Source organism: Chelonoidis abingdonii, chromosome 2 (assembly GCF_003597395.2).
Source record: "Chelonoidis abingdonii isolate Lonesome George chromosome 2, CheloAbing_2.0, whole genome shotgun sequence".
Lineage (NCBI taxonomy): Eukaryota > Metazoa > Chordata > Testudines > Testudinidae > Chelonoidis > Chelonoidis abingdonii.
In genome coordinates, this window is record NC_133770.1 from 66207478 (window position 1) to 66224463 (window position 16986).

A 16986-nucleotide genomic window follows, 5' to 3' on the forward strand; every position below is an offset into this window, starting at 1 on the left:
CGTTTAGCCCGCCCCAGGTGCTAACTTGCTCCTGGAGCCGTGCCAGCAAGGCGGAGTTAAAGTGACAGGAGAACAACAAAGCGCCCGACTGCGGAATAGCCTCTCGTGCGAGGTCGTGGAGCCCGGCCTGGAAAAATGACTGGGACCGGCCGAAGGCCGCCTGGCTCTTGGGAGCGCGCCGCTGCTGCGTGGCTGGCCGGGCCATGGGCGGGGCACGTCCCGTCCCCCCTTCTGAGCACGTGCTCCCGGCCGCCAAGGGCTGCGGCATGGCCTGGAGCCGGGAGGCTCCACCCTGCACTCCGGCTGCCTCTCTCCGCGGCTAGGGCTGGAGGGTCGGATCCAGGGGCAGGTGGCCTGGCCTAGCTGCCTGTAGCGGCGGACGGGCGGGTGTAGGGGGGCGGCAGCACCCCAGCAGCGGGTGCCCCAGGCCCGCCCCCAAGCACTCGCCGCCCTAGGGAAGGGCCGGTCCCTTCGGGGTTGGCTGCGGGAGCCGGAGCGGCAGCAGCATGCTGGGCTCTTTGGTTTCTCCTTCCCTTCCCAGCACGGACACACACACATGCTGCCCCAGCCTCGCCTGGGGATGCGTCGCGGGCGGTGGGAGCCAGAGGCCGGCTGCTGGCGAGGTGCTGTGGGAGCTGCGTGAGCGGAGATGAAGCCCCTGACGAGGAGCTGCTGCTCCGAGGAGGGGTGTTGCTGCAGGTCATCACTCTCCTGCTCAGCCTGGCAGGGCTGCGGCTGGACCTGGATCTCCGCCGGCGCTGGGCCCCAGACATTTTCCCTCAGCACCCCAGGACCGGCGCTAGGGTTTCTCGCACCGTAGGCGCATGGCCATTTTGCCACCCCCCCCGCGCTGATCCCGCAGCTCCGGTGGAGCTGCTACAGTCATTCCTGCAGAGGGTCCGTTGGTCTGTGGCTCCAGTGGAACTGCCACAGTGGTGCCTGTGGGAGGTCCACCGGAGCCGCGGGAGCAGCTGACCGTCTGCAGGCATGACTGCGCCAGCTCCACCGGAACCACGGACCCTCCGCAGGCATGACTGCGGCAGTCCATCAGAGCTGCCTATTGCTCCCCCCCCCCCCCGCAAAATGCCACCCCCCAAATAACCTGGTGCCCTACGTGATTGCCTAGGCTGCCTAAATGCTAGTGCCGGCCCTGCTGTACCCCAAGTGCCCAGAGCGGGAGTGGGCCCGGCTGCTGCTGCTCTGGGAGGTGCGGGCCCTGGGGGGCCCGTACATCCCCAGCAGCCGCCTGGATGCCTGGTTGGTGCACGCCGTGGCCGGCGAGGAGAATGAGGCGCTCCCCTCCTCGCCTGTCAGTGGCGCTGGGGGAGATGGCCCCAGCAAGAGCGGTCCCCAGGAGGGCCCCGGCCACCCCTGCTCCACCTGGGGGAGCAGCCTGCAGCAGCAGGCCCAGGAGGAAGGGGATGGAGGAGTTGCAGCGGCACCCGAAGTCGAGCCCAGCCTTGTGGGGAGTGACTGCCCTACCCTAGAGATAAGGGGCAGGGGAGGACACAGAGCATCGGTCCCCACCTGGGATTTGGAGTCCAGAGGTAGCTTGGGGACCCACAGGGTCGGGGAGGTGGGGAGAAGACCTGCCTCCCCTTCATGCACCTTCTGCAGGTGAAACTGGGTATCTGCAGATCGGAGAGGTGGAGGAGTCTCGCATGCCAGAGGGATACCCCAAGCATAGAGGTGGGGAGATTCACACATGCCCACCCTACCTTGAGGATGCATCCAGGGCGAGATGCTCCTCACACTTTTCCCTTTTCTGGTTATGAAATAACTGGGTGTTACACCGTGTTACAGAACTACAGGGGATGAGCGTGGAATGCTGGGACCAGCTGGCCTCCCCGCCCCCTTCCACAAAACAAAAATTTGGAAAAGTAGATTGAGGATTGGATCTGAATTCCCCAACTTGCACCTGTCCCTATAATGGGACAAATCCTAAATGTTGAGCGGCTGACATACCCACACCAAACTTCCAGGAAGCTTGGATCTCAAAATGCTGCTTTCTTTCATGATTCCCCAGCTGAGGAGGACGCAAATGCCGCCCTCATTCCTTGGAGACAGAGTTTTAATCTGAACCTATTACTGTGTATCCTGTAACAAAAGGAGGAATGGAAAGGAAAAGGAGGCAGCTTAAACTGTCAGAGCTTCTTCAAGAATTGAGGACACAGCTTGACTTTTCTGCTATTTGTAAAAAGATCTCCAAAACCAAATGATTTCATCTTGGGTGTGTGCTAAAAAAGTCTATACAGATAACAAGGTGCCATTATCTACTTTATTCACCCTAGCACCATAACTGTACTCACTGATTATAAGTAATGTAGACCAAATAAATAAGTAATTTTGGCTCTAGAGGGGTTATAATCTAACAAAAGCAGGTGAACAACTGGGTCATCAAGCAAACTACAGTTTTTAATTAACTAAGCAGGGACATATGACTATAGGACCCAGTCCTGCAGAGATTTAACTATGTGTTTAACTTTACTCATTTTAAATTCTGTTGAAATCAGGGTTGCAGGATTAAGCCTTAGCTGTAAGTATTTTCTTAATGTGTGCACATGGCACTTTAAAAAAGTAATTTATCCATGATCTATCAAATTGGGACTGCACTATATAGTACTACTTGTGGTAGACCCACTATCTGATACCATGTTGGCGGTGATACATAGATGAATAATAACATTGAGTTGTGCAAACATACACTTCTACCTCTATATAACGCTGTCCTTGAGAGCCAAAAAATCTTACCGTGTTATAGGTGAAACCGCATTATATTGAACTTGCTTTGATCCACCGGAGTGCGCAGCCCCGCCCCCTCGAAGCACTACTTTACCATGCTATATCCAAATTCGTGTTATATTGGGTGGCGTTATATCGAGGTAGTGATGTATTTGACATATTTGGAAATCTAAAGTAAAATAATACTTAGATGACCATACTTTTGCATACTAGATTTTAATCTCTGAGAGCTAAGATTTTTTTCAATAACTTGAGTTCAGTGATCAGCTGCAACTGATGCTGTCTAATTATTAAGAATACTTATATTGTAAAAAACCTCTTCTAATTTTTCTTATTAGGATTTTGCACAAGGATTAGCTTGGTTATGATTCTGTACTGTATTGATATTATTTGTGTAGGTAGTTGCAGAACTAGTTTCTCCACCCTAACCAAAAGGGATTGCTGTACTGGAGTGAGGACTGATTCATTTCTGTACTAACTTAGCTCTGGACCTCTCTGGATCCCTACTTCCCTAAAGAGAGAGGGAGAGGGAGACTAGTAAACTAAATCTCAATCCCAATACTCTTGAGCTGAAACATAAATGGGTTCCTAGAATGAAAAAAATCCCATGTCTTCTCCAGCAAATTATCCAGCTTCCTTATAAATTAACAGGCATAAAATGCATTGTAGTTTGAAACACATAGGATTGAAGACCCTTTCTTTTTATATTTATTCTATTATGGTAGTTACCTTACCAAACAGACAGATCTGGGGGATATTCTCAATATTGAAAATAGTTTGTATGGTTATTTTCTCTTTTGTTAATATGTTTTTGTGTAATCCTCTAGGGAAATTCCTGCTGTCTTTTCAAGGCCAGAACTTGTGCACAAGATGAAAGACAGAAGGGAAGTTTCAGCCTTTTTACAAAAGATGATCTCCATACCATTAAAGGCCACCTGATTTGTAAAAATGTGTCTGCAGTAATAAGATTACAAGGCACTTCAGCTAATTTGTAGCTTTTCTTTCTGCCTTTCATGAAAAGTAGTCCAGTGCTATTGCCAGCTTCCCACTCTTAGGTTGTGTCTACACTGCCCACATTACAGTGTGGCTGTGGCACTGTAAATGAAAAGTACAGCGGCTGATGTGTCCTATCTGGGCATTTACAATTACAATACAGTTTGACCTGTTTTTCCTCTTTTGTCCTCTGAGAGAAGACACAGCAGTATTATGAAAGCTTGTCAGTCTTTAAGAACAAGAAGAGCTGTACAGGTGTTTCTACATTAGATTGTTACACAACAAATTGAGATTAGCGTACCCTTGGTATTTATTGTGATGGAACCAGACTGTGATTAAATGGATTTTTGAAATAAAATGTAGGCTTCACAATAATGTTTTGTTGCCTTACTAACCAAACCAATCAAATATTAGCCCTAGTGAAAATATGGCTTGTAAAGTTAAAGAATGGTATACATGACTAATAGCCTTGTACAATTAATGGAACTATGTTTAGCATGTTAAAAATGACATTATTTATGTGAGTAGGCTGTTCACTGCATAATACTACTCACATAAGTAAAGTTAAACACGTACATCTTTTTTTCCTGGATCACACACATAAGATTATATTATATAGGCAGAAGACTTAAAATTGTAGCAATGCAAAAATTATAAATTGATGTCCCATGGATTCTTACTGAAAATTGCTCAAGAAATAAGTAAGGAGGTGTTTGAATGCAGAGGGGGAGAAAAGTCAATGTTGTAAAAGGGACCAAGACAAGTGTAGAAAAAGAATATAATATTTTGGGTTGTGCTAGATATAGTGAATGAGTGGGACCTGTTTTCTAAAAACACCTTAAAAGGTGTGACTATAGAGTTTTAAAGATCTCAGCACTGTAACCATGCCTTCGTGGGTCACAACTGAGAATACCAAATTCAGGACAAACTCCTGAGAAATACACCCCAGAACTGGTAGTTATTCCCCCATAAGATATACCAAACCAGCAACAAAAGTAAACTTCTGTTTCACCACACTGGCTAACAAGAAATCAGAAAAACAATTTCCCTAGGCATTCCAGTTCTTGTATTACCACCAAAGAAACTGGATTTAAAGATGAGTGGTTCTTTAAAATGAATCTCATCAAATAAAAGGTTCTTCTGATCCCAAAGGACCAGCCACACATCCAGGTCAGTATATAACTCAGATCTTACCCAAAAATCACATTGATGCCAATCCTTGAATATCTAAAATCTAAAGGTTTATTTGTAAAAATAAAAAAAGGTGAGAGTTAAATTAAAGGAATCAAATACATAAAATAAATGCAAAGTTCTTGCATCAGGCTTGTAGCAGTGATGGAATAAACTGCTGGCTTGATAAGTCTCTGGTTGCTTCCAAATCATTGGAAAGACCTCAGTCCCTTGGTTAGAATGCTCCCATTTGTATAAGTCCATAGTTCAGAGGTTTGAGCAGGAAAGAGACAAAAGGAGGTGTTTGCTGGGCCTTTTATAGCTTCTGCCATGTGAAGGGATACCCATTGTTTCAAACAAAGCCCTCAGCAGCTAGTAGAAAATTACAGGTAAAAGATGGGGTTTGAAGTCACATGGGCAAGTCACATGTCCATGCATAATTTTGCTTAGTTTTTGCAGGAAACCATTACCTATACTTCAAATGGAAAGTTCACAGAAAAGTCCATTCAGAGTAGATGGGTGTCTCCCATGGTCCATTATGAGTTGTGTCCTTTTGATAGGCCACCTAATTTACATAATCCCTCCAAGATGTGCTGGCTAACTACCTTGTGGGCGTTACCCCAGGAGCAAACATTTGAAATCCAGGTATAGAGCCACTATTCATAACTTCAAATACAAAAACAATGCATGCATACAGATAGCATGATCATAACCAGCAAATCATAACCCAGGGGTAGGCAATCTATGGCATGCGTCCTGGCCACCAGTCCAGGGGGCTCTGCATTTTAATTTAATTTTAAATTAAGCTGCTTAAACATTTTTAAAACCTTATTTACTTTACATACAACAATAGTTTAGTTATATATTATAGACTTACAGAAAGAGACCTTCTAAAAACGTTAAAATGTATTATTGGCACGCAAAACCTTAAATTAGAGTGAACAAATGAAAACTCGGCACACCACTTCTGAAAGGTTACCGGCCCCTGTCATAACCCTTTTATAGACATCTTACATGTCAAGTTTTGTATAAGATTTGTTGCAAATATATAACAGTGGTTTCAACAAAGATCTATATGGTCATATTTTAATCAGATAACGCCACAGACCCATTTTTCAAAAACAACTTACAAAAGTGAATATGGAGTTTTAAAGATCTTAGCACAGCACATTATGATTTTATTCTTATTATCCATGTTGCAATAGCATCTGTCCTCAAACACACAGGAAGACACAATCCTTGCCTCAAGGAACTTACAGTCGAAGAAAGAAGTTCACAGTCTAAGGCCCTGTTCTGCGAAGATTTATGCATGAGAGTTGTCCCATTGAATTCAGTGGGGACTGTGTACATTCATAAGGTACTTACATGTAAGTATTTGCAGGAGTGGGATGTAAGAATTGGAGTAGAACTTTCCTTTCAGAGGCATTGGAGTTTGCTGCTTTTCATTCAAGAGAAACAGGTGGGGACTGCTTGAGTCAGAAGACTAGTAATGGGATATGGAGCCTTGTGATGGCTGTATTATTTGCTTATGTGGTCAACATCACAGCAACCAGTATTACAGCTGGCATTAATCAGCACCTGGCTGGCAGTCTTGGCCGAAATGCCGAAGACCTGAGTGAGCATTGAAGCTGAACTCCTGACTCTGTGCAACTCAGGAGTGAGACACATTGGCAGTGCTGAGAAAAGCTATGTCCCCCACCCAAGCTGGATTTGCTGTGTAGCTTAGCTCCATTTTCCAGGGCTGTGTTTGTCTGGTACTTTGTGCAAGTACTGAATTCACACAATTACAAAATGCTTGCTTTAATTATTAATTTAATTACGTTGTTTATAAATTATGAAAGTCAGGGAAGCAAGGGCTAATTCAATAATGTTATTGTTTGTTTTCATAACTGTCTACAAGTCCATGTTGGGGATCTTATTTTAGGGGAGTTATATATGGCCTGTGAATAGTGCCCAGTAAATTCTGCTATCTTTTTTTAAGGCAAGAGCAGCTGAGGAAGCTAAGATGCTATAAGGATATAACCTGACCCCTAATTTTAAACTTGTTGAAAGTTTTTACATGGAATTAGAACTATTTGAATTGTACAGCATAATTGCTTTTTCCAATGAGTGTTGTCTTTTCAGTAAAGTAACGCAGATTTAGTTTTTGTAATGCAATTCTTAAATTCATATTGCTGGTAACAATATATGATCATAGAAATGTAGGGCTGGAAGGGACCTCAAGAGGTCATCAAGTCCAGCCCACTGCATCAAGTAAACCTAGACCATCCCTGAGAGGTGTTTGTCCAGCTGGTTCTTGAAAACCTCCAATGATGGGGATTTCACGACCTCCTTTGCAAGCCTATTCCAGAGTTTAACTACCCTTATAGTTAGAACATTTTTCCTAATATCTAACTTAAATTTCCCTTGCTGCAGATTAAGCTCATTACTTTTTGTCCTACCTTCAGTGGACATGGAGAACAGGTGAGTGTCATCTTCTTTATAGTAGCCATTAACATATTTGAAGACTGTTTTCGCCCTCCCCCATTTTCCCTTCCCCCCCAGTCCTCCTTTCTCAAGACTAACATACCATTTTTTAACCTTTCCTCATAGGTCAGATTTTTCTGAACTTTTTATCATTTTCATTGCTCTCCTCTGGACTCTCTCCAGTTTGTCCACATCTTTCCTAAAGTATAGAACCCAGAATTGGGCACAGAACTTCACCTGTGCTGAGTGGAGCAGGACAGTTACCTCCCCTGTCTTACATATGACACTCCTGTTAACACACCTCAGAATATTAGCTGTTTTACAACTGCATCAGATTGTTGGCTCATATTCAATTTGTGATCCATTATAACCCCTAGATCCTTTTCAGCAGAACTACAGCCTAGCCAGCTATTCCTCATTTTGTAGCTGTGCATTTGATGTTTCCCCTCAAGTGAAGTACTTTGCATTTTCTTTATTGAATTTCATCTTGTCGAATTCAGACCAATTCTCCAGTTTGTCAAGGTTCTTTTGAATTCTAATCCTGTCCTCCAAAGTGCTTGCAACCCTCTGTTAGCTTAGTGTCATCTGCAGATTTTATAAGCATGCTCTCCATGCCGTGAATGAAAATATTGACTAATGCTGGACCCTAAACTGAGTGATGGTGTGTTCTGATTGTGCGTCTTACAGCATGCTGCAGTATGTCTAGGGTTTGAAAGAGCCAAGTGAAGCAAGAGGGCCAGAACAATAGAGTGTGGGTCAGACTTGGAGGGCTAAACCTTGACAAGCGTCTTGACATGTGCAATGCAATCTCAAACGTGGGAGGGCACTCTGGATGTAGGATGTGCATAAGAGGCATTTATGGGAAAGAGTCAGGGGCACACTGAGGCATGCCAGGGAGGCACAGGCTAGGAGGTGAATTGCAGGAAATGAAATGCAGACAGGAGCAAACGTGAGGTCAAAGAAATCTGAATTTGATGTAGAAGCAAATCAGCAGTCAGGACTAGTGATTTAAAGAGAAGGTGACCCAGTCAGACCAGTGGTCAGGGAAGAAGACTTTTCTACAGCAACTTAGATGGACTTGGGAGGATACACTGCTAATTGGGAAGGATCAAAAGAAAGAGACTTCAGTAGATGACATTAGAAATTACCAGGGTTTTAGCAGTAAGGATGGTAAGGAAAGGACAGATGTTTTTCTCATAGAGAAAGTACTGGCAGGATGAGAGTAGTGGAAAAGGAGAGAGAGGAGTCAAATATAGCACCAAGGTTGTGTGATTTACCAACTGTGAGAACAGGGGCATTGTTGACCATGTTAAAGAGGGGAGTGGTAAGATGGGTATTTTTGGGGAGGAGGAAGGTGAAAGAGAAAAGAAGTTCCTAGTTCACTATGGTCAGCCCGAGGGAGGGACTATATTTCTTGCTGGATGTCTAGAGACACATGCAGATGTAAGACTGAACAGAGAGGGAGAAAATAGGGAACAGAGATAGATATGGGAGTTGTCAGCATAGAGACTTTAATTAACACCATGACAATGGATGAGGTTGCTCAGGGGTATGGTGGTGTAGGAGAAGAGGAAGAGGAGGGAGCCCTGGAGACTCTATTAGAGAAGAGAAGCTACCAAGGGGAATCCTGTCAAGAACAGAATTACAAAAGCTCAAGGAGGAGGGAATAACTGATAGTCAAAGGCAGCAGACAGCTTGAGCAGGATGAGGCTAGAGAAAAGGCCCTTGAACTTGGCAGAGAATTTAGTGAGAATGGCCGTAGACAAGTCAACAGGATGGAAATCAAAGTGCAGATTGATGAGAAAGATGGAGGAGAGGAAACTGAGGAAATGGGAGAAGACAACTTGCAGAAGGAGTGTGGAGGTGGAGAGAGGAGGGTGATGGGGCTGTAGGTAGGAAATTGGGAGGAGGGATAGCTTAGTGGTTTGAGTATTGGCCTGCTAACCCCAAGGTTGTGAGTTCAGTCCTTGAGGGGGCCACCTGGGGATCTGAGGCAAAATCAACACTTGGTCTTGCTACTGAAGGCAGGGGGCTGGATTCAATGACTCTTGCAGGGTCCCTTCCAGTTCTGTGAGATAGGTATATCTCCAAATATGTATATAATGGTCTACACTAGAAATGTAGAGGCAACTTATGCTGGCAAAAAAGTCCATGTAGAAGCCTGTATAACTTAAACCAGTTTGGTGAGCAAAATACGCTGTAGCCACAAAAGCACTCTTATGCTGGTATAACTGCAACTACATGAGAGCTTTTGTTAGTATAGAAATGTTGTAAAAAATCAACGCCCTAACTGACATTGCTATACTGGCAAAAGTTTCTGTTGTAGATTTGGTCATAGGTAGTGGATGAAGAGAACTCAGGAGGGAATACAGTTCGAAGGGAATAAGGAAGAGAATAGTAAATACACAAGCTCCTGTGTTGTACAGTTCACAAGGTTTATTATTTAGTATTTGTATTACTGTAGCACCTGGCTTCCTGGCCCATGACTTCTATTGGACTAGGCACTGCACAAACACAGAACAAAATCCATTTTACAAATCACTTTGTCCTTTCTATTAATAGTTCTTCCTTCAGGCAGAAATTAACTCCTGGTGTAGAGGGCCAATGCAAGGCCAAACGCTTTGACTGAAAACCTAAAGGTCTATTAAATATTTTCTAGAAATGCTTTAAAAGGCTATTTTTTTGAATGTTTTAAAGGGATGTCAGTGATTTTTCAAGTTATGAACTATATAGTAATTGAACCTGTGTAGTTTCCACATCTGTAGTAAGTTAATAAAAATACCATAGCACTATGTATTTTGCTTCTAATTCTGCTGGATGGACTTGCATTCTAAGGGAGGAGTCGTGTGTATAAATGTGTGTGATATATTGCATGCACACACTTAACAGCGTGTTTTCAAGTAAACATGATGGTTGACGTAGTAGACCCAGTGCTGTGTAAATACTTCCCCCCCCCGCCATCACGTGTCTGTTTGATCCAATAGGCTGTCATGATTGTTCTGAAGCCAACAAGGGTATCTTCAATAGTATGTCCCTATTTGCAGCCCAGAGTAAATGTTCAGAATTGAGATATTGGAAATAATAATAGAAGTTAGACAGGTGCAGCATTTGAAGCCACAGATACTATATTCAGTTAACCCAAATAACTAACTTGACTAATTTTAGCAATCTTAATAAAATGCCTAGACATGGCATTACATAAAATATGTAATCCAAGGCAGCCTGATTGTCATAATCCTGATACTTCCAGTTCTACTGTTTTATCTTCCAAACTTTTTAAATTGTGATTATATTTCAAAGGATAATGGCCCTTTCAGAGGACTTTAAATGTCTGTCTCTGAGGGAAAAAAAGGATGTTTTGTTTCATTATGAATGAAGAGGACTGACTTGATACATGTTCCTTTTTACTCCAGATTAAGCAGATGTCAAACAATTTGTAGAATTAATTATACATAACTTTATTTATTTATTTTTATTTTTGTTTTTTATAAAGTTGTCTATAGTTTTACAAAGGAAAAGGGACAAAAAACCCATAGCAAAGCAACACACAGATTAACAACAATGTAGTGAGTATTTCTAGTCCAGGCTTTCAATACTAAATATAATGGAAAGTGAATAACCAGCAATAAAAACGATGTCCACACATATCCAAGGGTCAAGTTTGGAGCGTCTGACTCACTGTGAAATGCATGCTCTGAAACAATGATGGGTGGAAAGGCAGCGAATGCTGGTTTGTAATGTCTGCTCTTTCTAGCGATGAGACCTTTTTCCCACCCGTGTCTTAATACTTTGCACTCTTTAAGCATTAGTTATGAACTAAGTCCATATTGTTACTTCAGTATTAGAGATTGGTAAACTGAAGCTGAGAGGTTAAGTGATTTGTCCTAGATTGCGCACTAAGCAAATGCTATAATCAGGATTAAGAACCCATACCTCCTAGATGCAAGGCTGATGCCTAATCCACTGACCAGATTTACTCCCAAATGCTATTGTCTAGTGCAGGGGTAGGCAACCTATGGCACACAAGCTGATTTTCAGTGGCACTCACACTGCCTGGGTCCTGGCCACCAGTCCGGGGGGCTCTGCATTTTAATTTAATTTTAAATGAAGCTTCTTAAACATTTAAAAAACCTTATTTACTTTACATACCACCATAGTTTAGTTATATATTATAGATTTATAGAACGAGACCTTCTAAAAACGTTAAAATGTATTACTGGCACGTGAAACCTTAAATTAGAGAGAATAATCGAAGACTCAGCACACCACTTCTGAAAGGTTGCCCACCCCTGTTCTAGTGTAATTAAAATCAACAAGTGTCAGAAGTGAGAATAGAATTTGGGATTCCCTGGCTTTCAGCATTGTGCTTAGTGCTCTAATCCAGAGTTGTCAAACATGCAGCCTGTTCAACATGATGCGGCATTTTCAGAACCTACAGATCTTAAGTTTTTTGTTTGTTTTGTTTTTTTAGAGTAAGTCTCTACATAAGAACGGTCACTCTGGGTCAGATCAATGATCTATCTAGCCCAATGGTTCTCAACCTGCAGCCTGTGGGCCACTTACAGCCCAATCAGTACACAGCTGCAGCCCGTGTGCCATCCTCAGGGCCATACAGATAGTATATATATTGTGTAGATGCAGCCTACGTAATACACAAAGAGCTGCATATGTGGCCCACAATGGTAAATAGGATCAGAACTACTGATCTTGCCAAGTATCCTATCTTCTGACAGTGGCTAATGTCAAGTGCTTCAGATGGAATGAACAGAACAGGTAATGATCAGGTGATCCAACCCCTGTCTCCCATTCCCAGATTCTGGCAAACAGAGGCTAAGGACACTTCAGGTTTTGCATCTCTGCCCATCCTGGCTAATAGCCATTCTCCTATCCTCCATGAACTTTAGTTCTTTTTTGAACCCTGTTATAGTCTTGGCCTTCACAACATCCTCTGGCAAAGAGTTCCACAGGTTGACTGTGAGTAGTGTAAAGAAATACTTCCTTTTGTTTGTTTTAAACCTGATGCCTATGAATTTCATTTGGTGACTCCTAGTTCTTGTGTTATGAGAAGGCATAACTAACACTTCCTTATTTACTTTCTCCACACCAGTCATGATTTTATAGACCTTAATCATGTCCCTCCTTAGTTATCTCTTTTCCAAGCTGAAAAGACCCAGTCTTATTAATCTCTCCTCATATGGAAGATGTTCCATACCCCAAATCATTTGTGTTGCCCTTTTCTGAACCTTTTCCAATTCCAATATATCTTTTTGTAGATGGGGTGACCACATCTGCATGCAGTATTCAAGATGTGGGTGTACCATGAATTTATAGAGAGGCAATATGCTGTGGCTCTAGCCCTTATGGTTATATAGAAAATCTTCCAAATATGACTTCTGCAGAGTTGTCTTCCTGAGTCTGTGGACAATCTGAAACAATGGCTCTGAGAAGTGTGAACTACCCTATCCCATGATTTCATTGGATCTGAACGCTAAAGCCTATGCGGGTCCTGGCCTCCTGAAGCGCTAGGAAAGGATCTGAAAGCTATCTTTGAATTGGTGTTGGCAGTAAAGGCATGAAAACCACTGACTTTTGTAGACTGTAGAAATATTTGACCACTGGTTTTGCCCTTATAAAGGAACTAACCATTCTGAAGCATCAGAAAAGTGTTTGTCTTCCTGATGATGGAACAGCTGTTAAAGGCTAGCCTAACTACACAATAGGCTTATAGCAGGCTATCAGCTGTTGCATATGTCCATTGTACCTAATGCAATTTCAAAAGCTTTGCATGATCTACACTTTAAACACGTATCCATTACTGTTCACAAAGCTGCTGTGGCCCAATCCCCCCATCCCCCAGAGGTGGGATGAGGTTGCGCCCTTTATATTTCTGCTAGGAATCTTGAGGATGCTATCTATGTTGCCTCCCCATTCATAATTTTCTCTTTATGCTTATCCTTTGGGACACCACGTTGCGGCTGTTATCCTGCAAGCTAAAGATTCCTTCATGCCACTCCTCAGTCATCCAGAAAGGTTGCTCTTGAGGGGTGGATTTGCTCTTTTATGCTGGGCTGAACACACTGTATTGCTTTCAGCATGCTGTACACCTACTAGCCAGGGGGAGCTGCTGCAGGGCTTTTATAGCTATTATCCATGACTTTATATCTCAGTTTTTGATTGAGATAGTAATGCATTATATTAATTTTTGTCAAATATGACAGCTTTTCTAGAATTGAAGACTTAGCTCTGATTGTACAAACACTTCTGTGTGTGAATAGCTGTATGCACAGATGTAGCTCTACTGAACTCACGTAAGCATGTGCAGGAACATGACCTTCGTTATTGCAGACTAAAAATCTCACATCCTAAACTGCCTTCCACTGGTATTCTACTACATATGGGGGGAAATTATATTTAAAAAATGTGCAGGTGTTTGGAAAAACAAATTGCTTCCTGATTTTTGTTCATAACAAGCACTTTCTCTGATCAGTTCAACATATCTGATTATTTTCTCAGTTGCAGTTATACTGGAGTCTCATTATTAGTACAGGGCTGCCCGGGAAGGGGGGGGGGACAAGTGGGGCAATTTACCCCAGGCCCTGCAGGGGCCCCCACAAGAATATAGTATTCTATAGTATTGCAACTTTTTTTATGGAAGGGGCCCCCAAAATTACTTTCCCCCGTGCCCCCCTGAATCCTCTGGGCAGCCCTGTATTAGTATCTGGGAATTGAATATTATATATATGTTATATATTGGATAAAGACTTGCAGCAGAGGAATTGGTTAATGTACTTGATGGCTGTTTACCATTGGAAAAGACTATTTTTAAAATTAAGGGTTCCTTTATGACTTTTGAAAAAGTGGTATAATAAAATTAGGGTCCTAAGTTACTTTGTTTCCCAAGAACATTTAGTACATTTTAAAATACTTTGTCTATGTTTTTAGCTTTATTGACAATTCAAATAGTTTTGAGTCTGTGTTTTGTATCAAGTTGTACTTAAAAAAAACAGGACACTTTTTGAAGTTCAGAAAAAGCTTTATATAGGAGAGAAACTGATACAAGCTGGAGAATGTATACAGTTCATGCTGGGGGATCAACAAAGTCTTAAACCTAAATTCATGGTGCTCCAATATACAATTTTGGAACAGAGACGGTAACACTTGGTATTCAGTTGGAACCTACCTTTTCTGCTGTTGCAGAACACTCCATTCTAGAGAATGGAGTTAGCCACTGTAGACATTGCCTTTTTAGTTCTCCTTTGAAAGTTCCAGTATGTATGTTTCTGCTACCCGTTCTTCTCAAACACCAGAAACAACATTATTCTGATTTCAGTGTCTTCTGGATGTCATTCCGCAATAACGCACTGAGATGGAATATAGTCGCAATGTATCCACCATGCAATCAAGTTTTAAGTTATATACAGATAATTACAATTAGTAACTATTCTGACCCCCCTCGTCCCTGACTGCCTACATGGAAACAATTACTCTAATAGCAATTACAAACCCCTTCCTGCCATATCACAATGAGCACAATTTCATGTAAGTTGTGTGTCACTGCTTAGCATGTTTGTATATTAAAAACTTATGGTAGTGTCTGCTTTTATGTCCAACGCAATTGTGGGTCATCGTTTGCAGCTCTATACAATTCAACTACCTTCTGATGGTGAGTGAAGCAGAAGAAAGCCTAGGTATACCATAGGGAGGGTCAGTATCTCCATATAAAACGGGAGATGCAGAGCGTACATTAGTGCATTACACATGCAGGATTCTGTCCTACTTTAGTCCTAGTCTCAGCTTGTCATAACATTTATATATGATCAGATACATGTTTCACTGGAAATTATATAATATGGCTGAATTAAGTGGGGGGGGTCTTTTTAAAGATTACTTTTGACATTAATATACTTTTTCTGACACTTCAGGATGTAGACTTGAAAACTGGTCAGGAGGCTTTGGATTACTATTATCCGCATAAAGGAAGTGAACAATCAGAATCGCAAGAGGGGGAGGAGAAGATAAAGCAGGTGAATGAAGAAGAAAATGAACAAAAGGCTAAAACTGAGGGGGAAGAGAGAGAAAATACAAATTCTAGCACTGAGGTAAGTGTAATGATACAAAAAAACCACACAACCCCTGGGTAAATGGTTTATCATTCGTTCTGTGAGTGCCAGAGGTGTATTATTACCTAGGCCAACAAGGCCTACGCCTAGGGCAGAAAATTTGCAGGGGCAGCAAATTTGCTTACGACCTCTCCCCAACTCTGCCCCTTCCCCAAATCCCCAGCCCGCTTTCTCCCCCAGGCGCGCCATGCTTCCCTCCTTCCACTTCCCTCCTAGGCTTGCCGCGCAAAAGCGCTGGGAGGGAGGGAGAAGCGAGTAGCGGCGCAAAGGTGAGCTGGGGCTGGCGAGTGCAGGGAGTGACTCTTAGGGGTAAGGGGAGGGAACCGCTCCCTGCCCCAGCTCACCACCACTGCCATCCCCCTAGCGCGTCACAACTCCCCTTCTCCCCCCTCCCTCCCAGGCTTACCGCGGGGGAGCAGAGGTGAGTTGGAGGTGGAGGGAGGGGCGCGGCAAATTTTTGAGGGCCTCGGGGTGCCAAATTTGTTAATCCGCCACTGGTGAGTGCTATTAGGAAAATTAGTAAAGAGGCAATGTCTAGATGCTATTCTGTAAATATGACATTCCCAATCTCCTTCTCAAAAATTAGGCTCCCTTTACAAATATGGTTTCACCTTGAAACATTCGAATCCTTCCAAAATCAGTCATCTTAAAATTAGTTTTTATTTTATTCTGTTCATTCTAGTTCTGAAGACAGCAGACCTTCCCTCTCCAAGCTTTCAAAGTTAGCCACATAAATATTTGAGACAAGGATGTTAAATTATGCTGATTTCACCTTTACTATGGTTTATCGCAGTATAGATGGTGCTTTATGCTCACAGGATTCAATGTTATGTAGGATTGGTCCCTAAAGGATTAAATTTTGGGCGACTTGGTTGCCAATACCCAAGCATTGCTGTATATTGAAGGGAGGGAATTACACTAAGGTTGCCACATTTTACAGTTACACTAAAGCATGGACTTAAAATCAAGTAGGCGCTTTTGCCCTATGTCTCTCTGCAATCTGCAATAAAGAGATTGCTCCTCCTTTTCCACGAGAGCTGAGAATTTAATTTCCAGTCATTTCGCCAGCAGCCCTGCCTGTTACTACCTAGTCTGTTTTCAACCTTTACTGGACTTAGAGGCTTGAAACATGTTTCTACTGTTTGTCAGGACAGCAGGTGCAGCTTCATTGAGGAGGAAAGCATAAATGCTCCGTTTGTGGGGCAGTTGTGATGCTTTTAGTTGTAGACTCATTCTGCCCCTCCTAACAGCATAGCATTTCCTCTTCCAGATGAAGGTTCTATGCAGGGTCAACAGCTCCAGTGCATCTCACTATATTGTGCTGTTCCATAGCAGCAGCAAGTTAAGGAGAGCACCTGTGGTCTTTTGTACTTCTGGCAGCCCCATCACGGGCTTTGAGGGACATCTTACATTTTAATGTGATTACAGTGTTCCACCTAAAACTTCAACCTAAAGATGCCACTGACTGGTAGTGTGGCATCTGCGTGATGGTGAA

At 42.9% G+C, this 16986-nt stretch overlaps 1 protein-coding gene and 1 long non-coding RNA gene across 2 annotated transcripts in view; both read left to right on the forward strand.

Moving 5' to 3' along the window:
- Positions 1 to 406: 406 nt before the first annotated feature.
- NFE2L3 (NFE2 like bZIP transcription factor 3) overlaps positions 407 to 16986 on the forward strand; it is a 28358-nt gene continuing 11778 nt past the window's right edge. The window contains 4 exon segments of the mRNA XM_032773840.2: positions 407 to 688; positions 691 to 796; positions 1143 to 1487; positions 15292 to 15470. Coding sequence (XP_032629731.1) covers positions 650 to 688; positions 691 to 796; positions 1143 to 1487; positions 15292 to 15470 — 669 coding nt within the window. The 5' untranslated portion in view covers positions 407 to 649.
- LOC142046323 (uncharacterized) lies at positions 3300 to 10165 on the forward strand. Its single transcript, XR_012655222.1, has 4 exons — positions 3300 to 4905; positions 6111 to 6272; positions 7321 to 7368; positions 8059 to 10165. It is a non-coding gene; the product is annotated as an uncharacterized LOC142046323 (long non-coding RNA).